Raw genomic sequence first — 18,268 nt, 5'->3', positions numbered from 1 at the left:
TGAGTTTTCATATCAAGTGTTAAATTTCAGTAGGTCAACAAAATCACAGATGACAGCTGTAAAGCTGCCAGTGAAATTAAGAGCTTTTTTGGTGAACTAACAGAGAATCTCAGCCCAAAGGTTTAAGGTTTACGGAGCCGGTTGAATTGTGTTTCATGCTTGACATTCTGCAATACTCATTAACTGGTCGAATGCATCGCTGTGTTGTTTTTATCAAGTCAAAGCATTGCGTAAAGATTTTCTATTTCACGCCCGGTTCATACCTTGGTGCACGGATTGCATAATGTGGGCTACCCCCAAACGCCTCTTGGTTTTCCCTCTGGAAAGTTTTGTCGGAGCTGGCAGCAAAATAACAGGCAGATCTGTAATTTCACCATATATCTTCTACAGCTCAGATGTTTTTAGTACAGTTATCTGGGTTCACACAAGATCCAAAACTGGCCTGAATGGTCTGAATGTGGAGTTCTTGGCTCTCTGCAAGTCTAAAAAACCCTGTAGCACTCGGCCAATGCGCCAAGCACCTGTAAAGGGAATCCCAGCTCAATTCAGTGCATCAGGATCTATCCACCCAGTCTTGTCATTCTAACTTTACACATGTTGAGTAAGTTTTTACTTAATGGAAAAATTTATTTATTTATTTTTTTTTTTCCTCTATTCCAGGCATGTTCCTGAGCAGGGAATGATTTGTGCACCTGTAGAACAGTTCTATATATATAAAACTGTATGAAACTGGGTGCATCCTACCGAAAACTTCTAATTTAGTTTTAGCCTCCTAGGAGAGCAATGTGAAAATTCTGGTAACCAGACGAGTATGGAGTGTACTCTTAAGACAGCAGATGAGATTCGATACCTTGTAAAGATGGCAAAGAGTAATATGGAAAGCATGCCTACAGGTTGTGCTTGTGGGTGTTAATCTTAACTGTTCAACAATATGGTCGTGCTTAGCAATTTTAAAATACACTTTAAAGTGTGGGAATAAAACCCTAGTAGGTGCTTTAGTTTTGTATTTAAGAGTTAATTATATTAACTAATTTGGAACTATTTTCTTATTGATTTTTACTTTGTGTCTAATCTACTAGCTATACTGTTGTTAATGTATAGAATTCTGTTCTTTTTGGACTTAAGGCATATTAGTACAGCCTTAAATTTTATTTTACAGCCCTAATAAAATAATTTTATTATTTTAAATATAAATTTATATTTATAAATAAATATAAAATAAACTTTTATTTTACAGCCCATTACCTAAAGATTACCAATCCTACTGAATACATAGTTACAAATAACAATTGATCAATATGAAATTCTGCTTTCTCTGCATAAAACTGAATTTAGCAGGTTTTTAATTTTGATTTCTATGCTTAATTTTATTTCATTTATACTGTTCTGAATTTTTCTAAGTGTTCTTAATAAAGGGAGCTGCCTGTATGTATGATTGCCTTTCTATGAGAATTGAGAAAAAAATTAGAGAAAACCACTGGAACATCTGGAGAGGATGCTTAGACTCTGTGATCAATGGGAATTCTGGGGGAAAAAATAACAAGTATTCAGCATTTTCTCTTGCAAGAAATAAATTCTCTATTAGACAGATGTTCATGCAGCTTTTAAACCTCTCAGTTATAGACAGACCCTGAAGGTTTTCCTGCCCTGTTGAAATGGTAACTGTGAGTCTCTAGACTGTGCTTCCCAGACAAATGTTTAGCTACACGAGCTCTGAAACTTTCCTGTGTTTACAGCAAGTCCAACACAGGATGACTTCTGCAATATAACACCCATCTCCGGAAAGGAACGACAGGCTCTCCTTTTCACATTTAAGTTGACGAGAATTTACTGGAAGCAAGATCCAGCCTACAGTGACTAAAGACCAAACTCTCAAATTCTGCTTAGATAAGAAGAGTATTATTGTGAAGTAACTCCACGCAATACAGCAGTGTTTACACCGGTGTAATGAAGAGCAGAATTTCTGTTTTCTTTCTGTGAATTAATATAAACATTGTGTAACTCTTCAGTACAGGACCCGTATTGTATTTGTCCCAGCTGGCACAGCACTGCTGAGCACATAATACAAAAATTTTATAATCATTGTTACCTAGTGCTTGTGGCAATTCTGAACACATTCTGAACATCAAAAGCAACAGAAACCTGCGTCTAACCTTTTTGCTCCTATCATCCTGATGCTGCTTCAAGACTTTTCCCCTTTGTTAGGTCAGAGCAACCCAACAGTTTTCTATCTTGGGAGAGATATATGTTATCACAAGAAAGCAAAATTACAGACAAATTAGCTGCAATATTCTGCTAATTATCCTCCTAAAAATGTAACAGTGTGAGCAAAAACTGTGTGAAGCCTTTATTCCACCTTCTGGATGTGATGTGCTTAGTGATCCAGATCAGTTCCACTGAAGTCAAGGGAATTTTAGTACCATAAAATAAAAATAAGGTGCTTTTTTTTTTTCCTTCTCTCAATCCATAGCACAGTATTTTTTTGCCATGGAAAGAAAGAAGGAAAATGAGGTTCTCTTTTCACATTAAACAGAAAGAATAGAGGCCCAAATGAGACTAAATTGCACACAACAAAATGAGAATGAATCAGCATAAACGCTCCAGCTCTATTTCTAACACATTGCCTGAGATCTGCATTCACTATGGGGACATTTTGCTGACTGGTTCACAATTTCATGCTTTTCTTGGTTTCAGGATATTTCTGCTGTGTTTGATTAGATTTCGTGCCCTTTCCTAGTCTAACTACACTTGTTATTAAATACGGCATTAGTATCATTTGAGATACGGAACCTGACCGACGAAAGGGACCTGTTGAAGTTGAGCTGGTTAAGTATTTCAAAATTTCAACCTTGCAGACTTACACGGCACATTTTCCTCGATGAAAGTTGGATAGCATCTTTTGATTAAAGGAGGAAGGCTGTTCCATTTTAGGGGTATCAGTAATGACTTTTGGAACTGCTGTTGTTTTTCAATAATGCAGTCACATTAGGGCTTGCTTTTTGTAATACTCCACGTAGTTTATTAATGAAACTAAACTTGGTAACTTTTATTCTTCTCAAAAAAAATGATAACACACAGATGTACAAACCCACATTCATGTGTTGTTTTATTGGTGCGTTACAACATTACATTTCCTTCACACCGAGAAAGCATGAGATTAAAATACATTGATCCACAAAAATGCCTTCCCTACACTGACTTTGCACTGGTAATTACAGCGCCTACAGATCCTTCCACAAGTTTCATTTCATTAAGTCTTTCATAATTTTAATTACATTTTAATCAAAGCTTTTACATTGTCTATTTTACGACTTTCGGTTTAGTTATTCCCATTAAAATATATTATTCTTTACTGCTTTGCAAAGTTCACCAATCGCTCTTGCAATGTAAGTATTTCTGCTGCATTACACTTCATATTCCGATCTTTTAACAGTCACCGCTCATTTGAGGACTGTATAAGCTTTCCCCATCCCAAAGAAGATAGCTTGTTTGTATCAAAAGCCATTAAAATACTGGGAATGTGTACAGCACAGTTAGGAGGCCCCACTCATTTTTGAGAATAAGCCAGGTATATATAAAAACATGCAAAATGCTCTATGCATCAGTATTAAACTTCTAATTTTGATTTATGATTTTTTTTTAACATTTGCATATAACCTGGAAGACTAGGGTTCCTGCTGAAAGAAAAAGCTAATGGCTAAGCCCTACACAATGTAAAGACATGATACTCTTACTCTAGGGCTTTCATTAATTCTCCCGTATGAAGTAATAGAAAATGATATCCCTGTTACGGAATTCTGTAGGATGGTTTAAAAACTGTATAGAAAGATTAAACCTCCACTTAACTGTGTGGATTTCTAGCATAAGACCTCAATTTCACTAGAGGAGTGTTCTGTCAAATTCAGTGCAAATGCAATGCCAGAAAAATTGTGCTTTGCTGATGCTATTTTTGTGAACTAGCATATATACACCAGCAAAACCACAGTTATATTTGGGTAACTGTCTCTATCCTAGGGCTCAGGATACTGTAACTGTCAGTAAAAAAAATCCTACCTCAAACTGATGCAGTCAAACTGGTATCAGTTTTACAAGGAGATCAGGCCCTATTTCTGCAGAACTGTCCTGGGTTCATGCCTATTACATTCTGTTCCTTAATGTCATTTCTTATTTATAGTTATTTCCAAATACCATATAAATTTATACATAGCATCCTCTGGTACACAATTATTACATTTCTTTTTAAAGGGATTCTAATTTACTTGCTTTCTATAAAAATTCAAGTGTTGCCAATCAGGAAGTAGCTCTTCTCAAAAAAAAAAAATCTATAAAGCTTACCGTTGAGAAAAGTAAATGACAAGCCTTACATAAAGACACTGAGCTGACTGAATCACAAAATGCCTACAAGGCCAATACATATTCCAACAGGAACACATAAATTATAATTATGGCAGCAGTCTCCTCCAGTCTAAAGCACCGTAATAATGGTCGTTGGTCAACGCTGTCTTGATCACTTTAACCAGCTGCTCCAGCTAAAGAAATGTTCAACTGCCCAGATGTGGTCTGGAACATCTGCCTGCATTTTCACAGGATATCTAAGAAAAAAAAGATTCTGGAATCTGACATTCTGCCATCAAAAGGTACATCATTTCACAGGAATGTGATGTATACTGCATAGTGCATATTAACAAACCAGGATCCTACCAGTAATAAATTATCTAAAGTAATACACTTAGTAATCTTCTCCATACCAACAGTGTTTTGAATCAGATGAGTTTCAATTTAGGTACCAAGCCAACCTGCGCAAACACCATGCTCAAGAACATGATGAGCTGAAAATGTCGAATGGGTCTAGTGGAAAACTGCCTCCAGCATTCCTCTGGATATGTTACAGGGCTGGAGACCACCACAAGCATTCATGGTTGTGCGTCCAAAGTCACAAATGAAAAATCTTTGCATTTCTTTAGATCACAAATGCTGCAGTGAGTCACTACACAAGAATGAACATGGCACACCGAGATTCACAGAAAACATTGTGTTTCTTTATCCTCAGAGTTTTAGGATTTTTTTAAAAAAAATTGTTTTAAAGAGTACAGCTTGTTGAGTGTCACAGGTGTTCTTTTCTTTCATTTTGTTTTGACAGTAATTACTGCAAGAGCTCTCGAAAAACTGCTGATGATGTAATACCAAGTTTCTAATCCATCCTATGAAAATATACGTTATTGTAAGCTGATAATTTTAACAGTGTGGAATTTATTAAATGTCAGAATCATCCTGTGGAACTACTAATGCATGAGGCTTGGGTCTTACAAACACTTAACCCATTCATACCTTTCATCTGCTTGATCATTAGTAGCTCAGAATGACCTTGTCAAAACTTGACAACTAATACAATGTTCTACCAGCATGTAGAGATTTTTTTAATGTTAGAAGGCAACAGGATAAACATAAGGATGATGTCCTAACATCAAATTACATAAAGAAATGGCTGGTGACAAAAGATGCTGAACATCTGGTGAAAAGTACTGTGTGTACTCACCACCCATCAAAGTCAATGAGTGCTGAAGATGACCAGAACTTTCTAGGAGACACTCAGTACTTCAGAAAATCTGTTTCCAGATCTACTATATCCTCAACCACACCTTCTTAAAATTGCTTTTAACCATTCTCCACATGGGATTGTTCTTATTAATGTTCTTTCCCCTCCCTCAAGTAGTCTATCTGTTTGCAGTAGTAGACTGAAAACAGATGATTCAGCAAGTCAATATGAAGTGAAAATTTAGCTTTAAAAGTATGATGATGATATGGCATTAAAAATAAAATATTTCTCTTTATAAAAAGGAAAGAAACAAACGAAAAAACACATACAGTAAGAAACACCGTGTTAAGAGACCAGTTTGGAGGAAATGTGAGAAGGCTAAGAGTTCGTTCTGCACATTTCTTAAAGTCATACGGGACCTTCAGTTATTCCTTCTAGAGGCAGGCCAGTAGCATTATCTGCTGTAGGTCTCTCTTCTTTCTTCACAGAGTTCTGATCTAGCAGGCTGACGTAAGATTTATGACAAGCTGTATTACCCAAAGGAGGGTAGTGTTGTCTGTAGCAAATATAAGCAAAAATGAGGCCAATGATCCCTCCAACGAAAGCATCTAGATAAGAAAAGCAACAAAACCAGAAGCACGTTACCATGGAAAGGTCAGCCATAGTGACAGCTGTAAATAAAAGACATTTGGTTAAAGTGGAAGTGTTTAACCCAGAAAGCATGAATTTCAAATTTTCAGGGAGATTTTGGAGCTGAATACAACAATCACACAGGACACATAAAATCAGTATTTTGTCAGGGACATCACCAACATTTTGAATACCCAAAGCGTAGATGGTGGGCTCTGTGTTTCAGGAGATGAACCGGGAGAAGAGAATGGCCTCCATGGGGCATTAAACATTTATGACGTTCCAGCTCACCACTGATGAACATCTGTGGGTAAGTAACACATGTATCCTCTTCCAGTTTGCCATGATTTACAATGACCATCACTGGGTTTTCTATTTATGAACAACGCAGCTGAACGATGCTGTTTAGAGGATGCAGAGCTCTTAGGCTGACAGGTACACCTCAAACTATGGCACTGTTTACAGTCTGCTCCTTGTCTCTGCCCAAGTACCTGCAGGAAAGAGGGCTGCTAAAGTGCCAGATCTACCCTTGACTCTTTTGTATTCCGGAAGGCATCTTCCAATGCAGACAGGGAGAAGGTAGGATATAAGATGGAAAATTATCTTCCTTCAGGAAGTGGGACACTGTAGCTAGAACAATTCATTTCACTTGCAGCCCCTGAAAGGCCCCTGAGAAAGACAGCTGTCAAGAACAATTTCAGGCTGGGTGAATTCTTTTTAAAAGCACCTGAAAGGTCAAAGACTAAGCATGCCTGTTAGCTGATTTAACACCTGTTGAATATCTTTCTTTGATTCTCTTTACTATCTTGTACTCCTACCAGAAAATAAAATAAGATAAAATAAGGCCATTATATGAGATATCTGCAGCTCTAACACATGGGCAATTTTACGTTTTCTATGGGAACCGGAGAGCACCTGAAGGGCAAGATGATTCATTCTGTTGTCAGGTTCTCCCTGACTCTTACTAATATACACTTCTGATCTTGTGTTTCATTTTCAAGCAATCAGAGCAAAATTTCACTGAAAATACACACTGACTGGAAGCCTCAGATTTGAACACAAACAATAATGGAAGTGAGGCAACGGGCACTGGTTAGAAAATGACCTGACACCACGTTTTATTTTAACAAGACTTACTAAGCACCCTACAATCTGCGCATGCCTATGCTTCTGTATTCCACTTTGGTTACAAAGAAACCACAGTGCAATAAAAATGGTGAATCATTGAGTTTAATGACAAAGAAGGGTAAATCAATACAAATGATTTTTCTTTAAAATACTTAAATACAGATTAAATGCCCTAGTTTGTCAGTCTAGTATATATTATATCAAAGGGCATGTGGTTCACTCTTCAGTGGGTAATAAATGGCTTCTAACCACTGGAGGAGTGAGATTCTGAAAGGCCTCTTAACAGGAATAGTTAGGTCAAGAATACCTGAAAAATTTAATACTGAAATGGATAAATTTGAGAAATGTGATTATAAGTCACAGTTGTCTGCTGAGGAAGAGGACTGGACTGAATGACCTAGGAGATCCCTTCTAATCCTATCTTCTCTTCTGACATGCAAAAGGACATAACAAATCTATCCAAAACAAAGACAACAGAGATTCAAATAAGATTTTAACAGGTGATTGTGTACACACAGTATTTGCAAACAGACCGAAGCTTGTCCTACCCACACTGGAAGCTGACTGATTTTGTACCGTTCAGACTGTCTATGAAACTGTCATGGTACAAAAGGGCAAGAATTTTCACTATAGTATACTATTACAGCATCAATCAACTTGTAAAAAGAGTGTTATTGTGACAAGATTCATTTTCCATAAACCTGTGTTGGTTGCAATTCTCAGATTACCCTCCTTTCGCTGTGATTAACTGAATAATGTTTCAGCTATTTTTTTATTTTGCTTAACAATGAGGTCAAGCCTATGATTATTACTTTCATTTATGGAGAAACACCAGGTTTCTCCCAGTCCGTTGAAAGTTCCTTGGTATTTCAAGACTTGCTGAAAACTTGCCTAGATAATTTGTTTCAAGACACTTACACACAAATACAATTCTGGGCCCGAGTTTGGGCACCACAATAATAGAAATTCACTACATGAATTATGCCAAAGATTTCTAGCTTATTGATCTTGAAGGTAATGACCAAACACAAAGGCAGCTATTTTGACTCCTGGTTTTGAAGACAATTCAACAAATCTTCTTCTGCTTCCTTTTTTTTTTTCCCTCCCTTGCCCATAAAGGAAAAAGAATATTCTTTCAGACTTAGTATTTATCTCTACTGTTTTTCATACAAAATCTCCACTTATTTCATTAATAAATTAACATTTTCAGAATATAAGCCTGCAAAGAGATCTAGGGACTGAAAAGTAATCCATACATTCAAGATTCATAAGGAAATATCCTAATATTCACCAATACCAACACTAGTATCTTGAATACTACATTCTCCAGCCAAACTGAAAGGAGCTCATAAAGTACTCATAATATTCACGTTCTGAGCCCACTCAATGGCTTTTTAATGTAAGGATACTCCACTCCATCTTTCACCTACAGTATGCTAAGTTTTGGACATTATATTGATGGTCTTTGTTCATTCCCCACAGCATAGTTAAGACTCTATCACAAAGCCACCATAAATAATTTAGCACAATTAGTTGACTCTGCTGAGGATAAAAGATGACATCTGAGCTTCTGTGCTGTATATTACAGAGTGAACTAGTCTCTCCCTTGAGAATGCAGTTCTTTCAGGTAAAAGCATATGTCACCTGCAGGATAATGTCTGCCAGCACTGTTCTTCGCTTGGGAAGAGCTGAGTTTTCAGTTCTGTCCCCATAAACTTCAGACAAAAATACGAGCAGCTGTAATGAACACAGTCACAACCCCTTGGGTGTAGTTTTCTTCTATCATATATAAAATACACCATAATAATCTGCCACACAGCACATGTTTCAGTACATAAATAATTCAAACTCTTGGCAAGAGATCGTACACACTGTAAACATGTGTTCGAAACTTGACAGTAAACCTGCACACTCATCCATTCACACTCCTCTCTCTCTCTCCCTCTTTAACCAAGAGTTCAAACCAGCCAAGCGTCACACGTCGAGCATGAGATTCCTAACTGCCGTCTGTCTGCCTGGCGAGGCACGCACCTCGCGTTCAGCAGCTTTGTGCTGGAGGCTCTCTCCGACTCCACATGTCGGTGAGCAGAGAGTAATGAGCCCTGTAACAAGACAAGGTGTCTGCAGGAAACAAGGCGACTCCTTAAAGAACATGTCAAGACTAATGGTTGGTGATTAAGCAACCATGGGAGAACAGGAGGCTGCAAGAACACAAAAAAATGAGCAAGACAAATCATGGATGAGCCTTGCTCTGGTATGCTGACTGCTGTATGAGATAAGAAAGTGCTCAGCGGGACAGAGATATACTTACTTAATTGGAACTGTGTAGAAGAACCAACAGAATGATATGTCTTTGTATTGGCTTTGCTTGGCAAGGTTCTGGTAGCAGGGGAGCTACAAGGGTGGCTTCTGTGAGAAGCTTCTCCCAAGTCCAATAAATCCAACGCCAGCCAGCTCCAAGACAGACCCACCGCTGGCCAAGGCCGAGCCCATCAGCGTCAGCGGTCGCGCCTCTGGGATAACGTATTTAAGAAGGGGGAAAAAGACAACTGCACAGCAGCAGACGAAGCAAGGAGTGAGAATGTGAGTGCAACAGCTCTGCGGCCACCCAGGTCAGTGAGGAAGGAAGGAGAGGAGCAGAGATTCCCGGCAGCCCGTGGTGCAGCCCATGGTGGGGCAGCTGTGCCCTGCACCCATGGGGGCCCACGGGGGAGCAGAACCCACCCGCACCCATGGGGGACCCCACGCCGGAGCAGGGGCATGTGCCCGAAGGAGGCTGCGACCCCGTGGGGAGCCCCCGCTGGAGCAGGCTCCTGGCAGGGCCTGTGGCCCCGTGGAGAGAGGAGCCCAGGCTGGGGCAGGTTTGCTGGCGGGACTGGTGACCCCGGGGGGGACCCACGCTGGAGCAGTTTGTGAAGAGCTGCAGCCCGTGGGGAGGACTCGTGTTGGAGATGTTCATGGAGGACTGTCTCCTGTGGGAGGGACCCCACGCTGGAGCAGGGGAGGAGTGTGAGGAGTCCTCCCCCGAGGAGGAAGGAGCAGCAGAGACAACGGGTGATGAACCGACCACAACCCCCATTGCCCATCCCCTGGGCTGCTGGGGGGGAGAGAGAGAAATCTGGAGTGAAGCTGAGCCCAGGAAGAAGGGAGGGGTGGGGGGAAGGTATTTTAAGATGTGGTTTTATTTCTCATTACACTACTCTGATTTAATTGGCAATAAAATAAATTAATTTTTTGGTTGAGTCTGTTTTGCCCATGACGGTAATTGGTGAGTGATTTCCCTGTCCTCATCTTGACCCATGAGCTTTTCATTATATTTTTTCTCCCCTGTCCAGCTGAAGAGAGGGAGTGATAGCACAGATTTGGTGGGCACCCAGCATCCAGCCAGAGCCAACCCACCACAGCCTCAGAAAACAGGCAGACAATATATATAACCAGTATGAACCAGATAATTGAAAGAAGCACTCAGGACCTTGAGGGAAGTATAATTTACAAGGCCAGCAGTACTGTACCAGGAACACCCCATAAAGCCAAGATGACCTACATAACAGTATCTGATAGGAATATGGGGACAAATAGGGAAAAAGTAATTACAGGCTGGTATACTTATTAGGAGACATGAAGGAAGGACGGCAGGTACAAAGGTGGCAGTAAAGAGGGTCAAGAAATGATAAAGGAAATAATAAATGTAGGATTTTCTGACAGTGAAAGTGTAGATGCTGACAGACAGTAGTAAGTTGACCTGTGGACACTGGTGGAAAGCCATGTGGACAACCTACCAGATCTTCTCCAGGTCCATGTCTGAAAGACTCACTGTGGAAGGGTAAGGCACAATATAATTTAATAGAATGAATTAACAGACTTGTAATTTAATAATGTAAGTGTGTAATTAACTAATACCATATCCTTCTGTATGAGTTACCTCACACCTGAACTTCAAAGGACTTGGACAAAGTTTTCCAGTGACATAAGCAGCTGGTCTGACTGGTGTTGCCCTCCAGAAGTGCCTACTGTGAGGGAAGAGAGCATGCTGAGGCACAGCTATGAAGCTATGAAGGTCAGTTCTAGTTAATTCAACCTGACTAAGAGACCCCCTGAAAGGTATCTTCTCTGGTTACACTGTACTATAACAATGCCTCAGTTACATGAGAATATATAATATGAAGATTCAAAGTTTCTAGTAGAAACTGTAAGTGAAAAAGAGATGCGAATTAAACATACTTCAGACTGTTGATGCTCCATTTAAGGATTTCCCCTGTTGTTCATTATATGTAGCATTTTAAGGATGCAGGTTCACCCAAGAGCAGACATTTATACAACTCGCCCACATATCAAACGCTGCTGTTAGAGTCTTAAGAGCCATCTCCCATTCTGTCACTAACTGTCATTCCCTCACAAATGTAAGATTTAAGGTTGTGTGCCATGTTTCTTTAGCTTGGTGGATGTATTATACAATAAAGAAAGACACTGTATGCTGCTTCGGTGACCTGCTTATCCACATAGCATACATTCCACATTTATTTGTGCTTACAATTTAACAAATATTCATTGATACCACATGTATGGTACCATACTGAATCCATCACACCAACATCTAGTAGGTATAACAGATTACCAACCTCAAAGGATTGGCAGCCCAAAACTATGGATATTAATAGGGTGTAACAAGAAGATTAAGTAGAACTTGATTTTGGAAAGCGTGGAATTGACATATTGGGAGCAATTACAACCTTGCTCCAAAAAATTCAGAGAATAGAAAACATCAAACTTTGCAGGGAGGTTTTCAGTGTGGGCCAAATCTGTTACAACCTAGGCTATGTAGCTTGCTATACAATGTCTCTATACTTCTCAAGGAGAGGGGCCATGAATCCACCTCACACCCAATATACTCTGATTTGAATGGAAAACAGTGTATTACATCATGTGCATCAAATGACCAGAACGTAGACAAATGACTGAGTGCATCTTTGCAATGACTAGCTACACACAGATACTTCGGTCTGGCATAACACACATGGAGCCACATATTAACAATCACTCACACACCCAACAGGTCCAGCTTACAGCTGGATCCATCCAAGACAGCCATGGCACTGATGTACATTTGTGAAAAATGATGATGTAAAAAACTCGCTGATGCAGATTTATACATAAATATGATGAAATAGTGTATCTAAAAATATAGAAAAGGGCCCCTGCAGTATTTTCAGACATTGAAACCCTCAGCATCAACCCAGGAACAGAGAAAATTTATAGCATGCAATTGCATTTTAACTCCTATGATTTAATGCAAAAAATAAAATCAAAGAAATACAAGGCTAATTAAAAAAAAAAAAAAAAGTAGAAAAAAGGTATCTCTGTGGCTCACCTTGCCAGTGATGTTTGTAATCACACATACGCGACAGGGCAATCATCATGGCACAGTAGAGCGGGAGAATTGCTGCACAAAGTCGCCAGCTCTTCCCCCGGCCGTTTTCCGTGAAGCAGTGTAACTTTCCCGCTAAGTAGAAGGTGGTAAAGCCAAGGCCTGAAAAAGCAACTGATAAAAAAACCCCACATAATTACAGTATTTTGTCATTAACACTGTATGAAACTACCCCTTAAATTCTGTGAGCAGGATTCTTCTACTGCAAAGAAGTATTGGACTTTCTAGGGTGATATTAGGAGCTGAGGTAAGTTGAGAAGACCCATCTGCAGAAAAACTGAGGGCATTTCATAATTTGAATGGTGATTCTTATGTAACTATATAAATGATGCTTTTATAACTTATTTTCTTAAAGGAACATAGCAAATTGCCTAGGTAGAGTTATTTTTTGTGGGTTGGTTTGTTGTTTGGTTTTGTTTGGGTTTTTTTTTTTGAATAAAGCAATCATGATCTTACAAACTTTAAAAAAAACCAAATTCTTTTGGGGTTAATGAGGGAAGGTAGTCTCCCACGAGATCCACAACATACATATGTTCTCCGCAGCAGTGGTGTTATCTAGGTAGCGATGCAGGCAATCAGGCAAGTGAACACTGCAAAGCAAATCGACTTCCTTCTCAGACTCAGCCTTCACATAATCTGACATGTCTGCAAATACCGTGGTAGCTCTAGACATTCATCTATCCAATTGCAATTGATTTTTCTTTTCCTTTAGCAAGTTACCTTTTTCCTCAGGGAGGGGAGACTTCAGCTGTGGAAAGAATCCCTGATTTTATTTGCACATTAAATTAAACATTTAGGTAAATTTTTAACTCAAGTCACAAAAGCTCTTTCATGCTTATTCTTCAGATGTCTTTCCCGATTTTAGACCTATTCTAAAAAAGTTAAGGTACAGAGCAGAAAGGGATTCAGTTAATTTGTGCTGCAATTGAATTACATTTAAATGAGATTTTTAGGATCCATTAACCTGTTTCTATAGAACATGCACAACTGACAGTGACAACAGAACTCAGGCACCAAGTTTCTGTACTGAACTTCTTTCCCCTCGTGGCTGGTCACCTTTCTGAGACATACTGGATGGATTTTTACTTTTTTTTTTTAAATGTGCTTTTTTTTTTTTTTTCCTGTATGAAAATTAGTGCTGCATCTGAACAGGTAGCTCCATGAAACACATCATCTTTCTCCACAAATGTCACACTCAATTTTGTTCCTGACTGCAAAGATCAAAATAAAACATAAGCACATAAACCACAGATAGCAAAATTATAAATATTTATCCAAGCATTTAAAATCTTTTTTTTCTGATTGCCTTTATACTTTTTATCTTTGTGATATCTAAGCACCTCTATAAGAGGTAACAGGTCACATTCATAATACAGAATTCCGTTCTGATTCTGCCATCAGTGAATTTAATGGTAAAATCATCATCAGTGCTGGGTCAGATCTGCATCTTTTTTCTAATCTCCTGCTAGGGCTTTTCAAATGCCCTTCTTCTCATGTTCCCAAACACTAGATACGATAATTACTTTGTATTCTGCTGACAAATCTACGGGATGGTCAATTTTAGTTGACAGTACAATAGAGTGGTTTCATAAGTTTATACTACACAGCTGTTTGAACGCAATTACTGAAGATTTGCATTTAATCTTTGAACACACAAATAAATCACTTCTTTAGACCGGCTGTGGCGGAGCACGACAGAATGCTGATTAGTCATCAAACCACTACACCAAATATATTGTTTCCTAGAAGCTTCTTCAACAAGTGCTGATTCTGTACTTGTCTGAAGACAGTGGGAGGCAAAGCTGAAAATATATCAAACAATTCTGAATAAATAAAATATTTCTTGCAGACCGGGTTACCTTCTTATGTACAGACCTTTGAAAATCATACAAACTTGCTTCGCCTTTCAGACTATCTACCAGACAAGAAGAAATAATTTCTTTTGACATTTCTACGTCATAGTATTCTTGAAATGAATGTATTTTCCTAAAAGGAGCATGTTTTACACAGAAACAGGCTATGAGATGCATAGTCAGAGCACCAGGCTATAGCAACCATGGAAAAAATAAATCTATGATCCTGAGACAACATATCTCAGCAGACTGGAATACCCTTCCTCTAATTTCAAACATCCTCTCCAACTCTCAGTAGCCAGTGTAGACTGACACACTTGAAACAACAAATAAACATGTATTCTTTCTAGTGTAGGCTTTCTCTTGTGCTTCTCCTGTTTGCTAGATTAGCCACTGGAATATGACAAAAGACAATACTGTTCACTTTCGTGGTCTTCCTGTTGCTTATGGTATTGTCTTTTGTATCAAAGAATAACAGAATGATCTTGGTTGGAAAAGCCGTTGAAGCTCCTCCAGTCCAACCATGACCCTCACCCTGACCGTTCCCAACTCCCCCAGATCCCTCAGCGCTGGCTCAGCCCGACTCTTCAACCCCTCCAGGGATCCCGGGGACTCTCCCCCTGCCCTGGGCAGCCCATTCCAACGCCCAACAACCCCTTCTGCAAAGAAATACTTCCTGATATCCAGTCTAAACCTTTCCTGGTGCAACTTGAAAGACCTAAAGTTCATTATACGGTCTTTTTCTGATGGCTAAAAAACACACATTCACATCTGTGTGAGCAGACATAGGGTCCATTTTGCAGACCTTTGGAACTAGAAACATGTCTAAACTTACCTGTGACTTCAAGGACAGGACTCATCTGCATCATTTCATCTTCCAGCTGAGTACATGGAGTAAACAAAACTAAATCTGTCTTGAATATTTGTTCTCAAGTGAAATTATAGACTGCTTTCAAATGCTTCCTCTCACAAATTAGTTTTATTTTCATATTTCCATTTTCTATCTCAGTTTATTATTTTTTTAGATCCTTAGAAGAAGATGAACTGAAATCTGAAGACAGTATTCCCAGGCAGCAGCATCAAGTACTTTGTGGCTTCATTTTCATGCAATCTACAGTGCCTAGCAATTTAGAGGGCTTACAGAAATATTGCTCCAACTACAGAGTAGGCGTTCAGTTCACACAGACTCGTATTCAGGATTACTAGCACTGGCCAGGCAATTTTACTAGCAATTGCCAGTGTGGTGAACAGAAGCAGCAGATTTAGCTAAATGGGCTTTAGAGCAAACCTTGTGATTTTTTTTACAAAGTATTTCCCCAGAATTTCTTTTTTTCAGGATCTGGCACACTTCAAGAAGGAGGTGCTCATGAATTAATATGGAAGTTCAGCAGGATCTAGACTTGCCCTATAAACAAAGGCAGATTTTTGCCTTAAATGGTTGATGTGTTCCTCTAAACTTAAGGTCAGGAAGAAAAGAGACTCACAAACACTCCTCCAGGGGAACTTACGCCTAATGTAAGATAGAAAAGTAATATAATGATGCTCTAGCTTGTAGCTATGAAATTATTATTCTGCGGAGAACTTTTACGTTGCAATATTGTAAGAGTGACTTCCGTTACCCTGGAGCATGCACATCCAGAAAAAGCCACTTGACCCAATAGTCCCAGTGTGTGTAGAGTCAGCACAAAGAACATGGAATTAACAGCAAAACATTCTGTGATGTGGGAGTATCTATTATAAAGGTAAATATTTATTCCAAGACAACTCAATTGCTGTGTATTCCATGTAGGCAACTTTGCTTGATGGCTGTATTTTGAAGATGTTGTCAGTCAATAACATCAAGAAAATCAATTCACTCTTCATGAATTCTGGGCATATAGGTGATATTTACACTGAAGAATTGGTCAATCAGTAGAATATATTTGAGCATTTTTTTTCTGCACCACCTAGAGTCAATACGTCACTGTATCACAAAGAAAATGCAAACACACACATCACACACCACGTGCTCTAACGTATTACATACTGCCTAATGTTATAATAAAAATTATCATTCTGCATGAGAACACAGATTCCAAAGAATCAGCAAAGCAATGGTCTTCATCTACACCAATGCTTGGTTGGTTTCATTCCAGATCATAAAAAATTAATACTCTATACAAAGAAGGCAAGAGCAACGTAAAATACCAGTCAGCCCTCTTTGGAGACACTGACACAAATGAAAATAAGAAAATCAGTCTGATTTGGTTTAAAATAATGTTAAATCAAGATAGGTGTTGATGCAAATTCCAGACAAAAATATTTAATTGATTTTAAGTGTTGGCAGAGTAGAAAAGAATGAATCACACACAGAGTATAAAGAAATGAGATATTTTAAGCAATTGGTGTAGCTAATTCAATTCGCAGTCCTGATGCTACAAGTTGCTGAACACAAGGAAAAACCTCTCCTGAGACAAGCCACGCCTTCTATAGAGCTTGATAAAATGCTGTAGATTTTGTGAACTCACTGAAAGACAGAAAACCGAGTATTTGCATTGCAACACCTCTGAAAGGTCTCAGCTGAGGCAAGGTTACCGTGAATCTAAGTGCTGTGCAAACACAGAGAGAGGACACTGTCCTACAAAGCTTAGAAACTAAAGATACAAAGGCAAAGGAGGCAAGGTGAAGTTCAGAGAGCAGAAGGGATTTGCTCAGTCAAGGATGAAACCTGGCTCCTAGAGAGCCAGGGTCTGTGCTCTAGCTTGAGGCTTCTGCTGCCTCACTGTCCTCCCTCTGCCTTCTGGAAGGTATTACTGAACTGTTCTCTTTAAATAAGGCAGCTATGGTTTCTTAAGAAATTAGCAGAAGGAATTTCGGAATGAAAAGGAAAATTTAAGTCTTACAGGAATAGGTGCTATGAGTTATCTTAAAGGGGATAAAAGACTTGAAATGAGAGGAAAACACGTTAAGTAATGTTTGATGTGTCCCCTTATTGTTTACTTTTATTTCCCCATCTGCTGACAGCATCAGATAATTGGTTCAGGGCCGATGGGGCTATTCAAACACTAGCAAAAATCCTGGATTTGCACAGCTTTGTACCTTTCTGACCAGATTCTGAAGGGAGTTGAGATTCACAGTGCATGTTATCCATGTTTTGAGTTTCTTTAATGGAATAACTGGAATTCATATGTATTACATTTTTGCTCTATTTATACAGTTTTATTTCAAACTATTACCTACAAAAAAAATCTTTAAAAATGCATATGCACTCTCTAAATAATATTAATGGTATCTAGACTGTCTCTCTGTCATGAATAAACATTAGTTTGTGAAAAATTAAATCAATTTCCATTCCTTCTTATACTTGTTCTATCTGTTCCACGTTTTCCATAACGTAGACCTACTGGTTATGTAGACTTGCCAGTCTAACTGATTTTTTTTCAATATGGCTATAATCCACTCTGAAACTGTACTGCGAGTTCTATCACACAATCCAAGCCAGCGTGGTCACAGAGAGCAAGCGTCTTGTCTCTCTGCTCATCAAAATGAATCCCCTATTCCCACTCTCAGAATGAGAATTCTGAACAGCAGTTACACATGGGATTGATCAACTTGAACTCACCACTTTAAGTCAGACCAGTTCACAAAGCGTGCTGGGGTTTTTCTCTGCAGATAACACTGCCTATTTTTCTTGATGAATAAGGACTGTTCAAAAGT

The 18,268-nt window shown here is 38.9% G+C and overlaps 1 protein-coding gene across 1 annotated transcript in view; it reads right to left on the bottom strand.

The window, feature by feature from the left end:
• Positions 1-3,067: 3,067 nt before the first annotated feature.
• Positions 3,068-18,268, bottom strand: part of PLPP4 (phospholipid phosphatase 4) — a 65,405-nt gene continuing 50,204 nt past the window's right edge. The window contains exons 6-8 of the mRNA XM_074907854.1: positions 12,663-12,833; positions 5,956-6,144; positions 3,068-4,592 (exon numbers count right to left, since the gene is read on the bottom strand). Coding sequence (XP_074763955.1) covers positions 4,582-4,592; positions 5,956-6,144; positions 12,663-12,833 — 371 coding nt within the window. The 3' untranslated portion in view covers positions 3,068-4,581. The remainder of the gene's footprint in view (positions 4,593-5,955; positions 6,145-12,662; positions 12,834-18,268) is intronic.

The sequence above is a fragment of the Athene noctua genome, chromosome 5 (genome assembly GCF_965140245.1).
Source record: "Athene noctua chromosome 5, bAthNoc1.hap1.1, whole genome shotgun sequence".
NCBI classification, from domain to species: domain Eukaryota; kingdom Metazoa; phylum Chordata; class Aves; order Strigiformes; family Strigidae; genus Athene; species Athene noctua.
This window is presented reverse-complemented; position numbering and strand designations above follow the sequence as displayed.